The following is a 1,060-nucleotide window of genomic DNA, read 5'->3' as shown; positions in this document are numbered from 1 at the left end:
AACCACACCAGTTCATCCAGAGCCCTACCTGCACCGACACAACCACACCAGTTCATCCAGAGCCCTACCTGCACCGACACAACCACACCAGTTCATCCAGAGCCCTACCTGCACCGACACAACCACACCAGTTCATCCAGAGCCCTACCTACACCGACACAACCACACCAACCCACTGAGCCCTACCTGCACCGACACAACCACACCAATTCATCCATCAAGTCCTACCTGCACCGACACAACCACACCAATTCATCCACCAAGTCCTACTTGCACCAACACAACCACATCAACCCACCCACCGAGTCCTAGCTGCCTCTCGACCCACCATCTCCAAAGCCTCCTCAACTCTTGCTGGGATTTCTCTGCCACCTCGTGCCACCCCCTCTCCAGTCCCCAACCCCGGTCACGCACCATCCACTGGCCTGCTCCACCTCTGGGACAAACGCTGCGGCCACTGGGCCAAATCCTGGGAAGAGCCCCCAGCACTGTCCCCAAACTGGCCGTAGGGCGAGCGCAGGAAGGTGAGCCGGGGGTAGCAAAAAGGCGCCGGCTCCATCAGGACAGAGAAGAGAGGAGAGCCAGGTACGAAGCAAACCGCGTCCCCCTTCGCCTCCTTCCCTGGGTACTGGTGGGACATGCAGTCTCGGAGCCTTCTCCCAGAGAAGTTCCCTCTTTGGAGAAGGAATTAGTGCAAAACAAACAAACAAAAAAAAAAGATAAAATACAAAATAAAGCCTCCGGAGCAGCCCCGCTGCTGCTGTCACAGCCCAGCAGAGCTCACTGGAAAAGCAGCGTCTCCAGCCTGTATTTAAACGCCCCTCTCAGAAAGCAGAGATGCAGCACAGGAAGAGACAAATTCCAGCTCTGCGTCGGGCTGATAAGCCAGGTTTATAATATTCAAGGAGTATTGGCATTACTACAGTTCCTCCTCCCCGCCTCCCCCCCCCCAGCGAATATCTTGTGCAGGAGCTTGTTGTGCACAATAAGCAAAAAAAAAAAAAAAAAAAAAAAAAAAATTCTCTAAAAAAAAAAAAAAAAACCCAATCTTTCAAATCCA

General features: G+C 53.0%; 1 protein-coding gene across 1 annotated transcript in view; it reads right to left on the bottom strand.

Moving 5' to 3' along the window:
* SLC4A11 (solute carrier family 4 member 11) overlaps window positions 1-646 on the bottom strand; it is a 95,803-nt gene extending 95,157 nt beyond the window's left edge. The window contains exon 1 of the mRNA XM_017828988.1: window positions 415-646. Within this exon, the coding sequence (XP_017684477.1) occupies window positions 415-640 (226 nt within the window). The 5' untranslated portion in view covers window positions 641-646. The remainder of the gene's footprint in view (window positions 1-414) is intronic.
* Window positions 647-1,060: the final 414 nt, after the last annotated feature.

This window comes from Lepidothrix coronata, unplaced genomic scaffold, assembly GCF_001604755.1.
Source record: "Lepidothrix coronata isolate B3197 unplaced genomic scaffold, Lepidothrix_coronata-1.0 Scaffold156, whole genome shotgun sequence".
Classification (NCBI taxonomy): Eukaryota; Metazoa; Chordata; class Aves; order Passeriformes; family Pipridae; genus Lepidothrix; species Lepidothrix coronata.
Note: the sequence above shows the minus strand (reverse complement) of the source record. Positions and strands in the feature narration are given on the sequence as shown.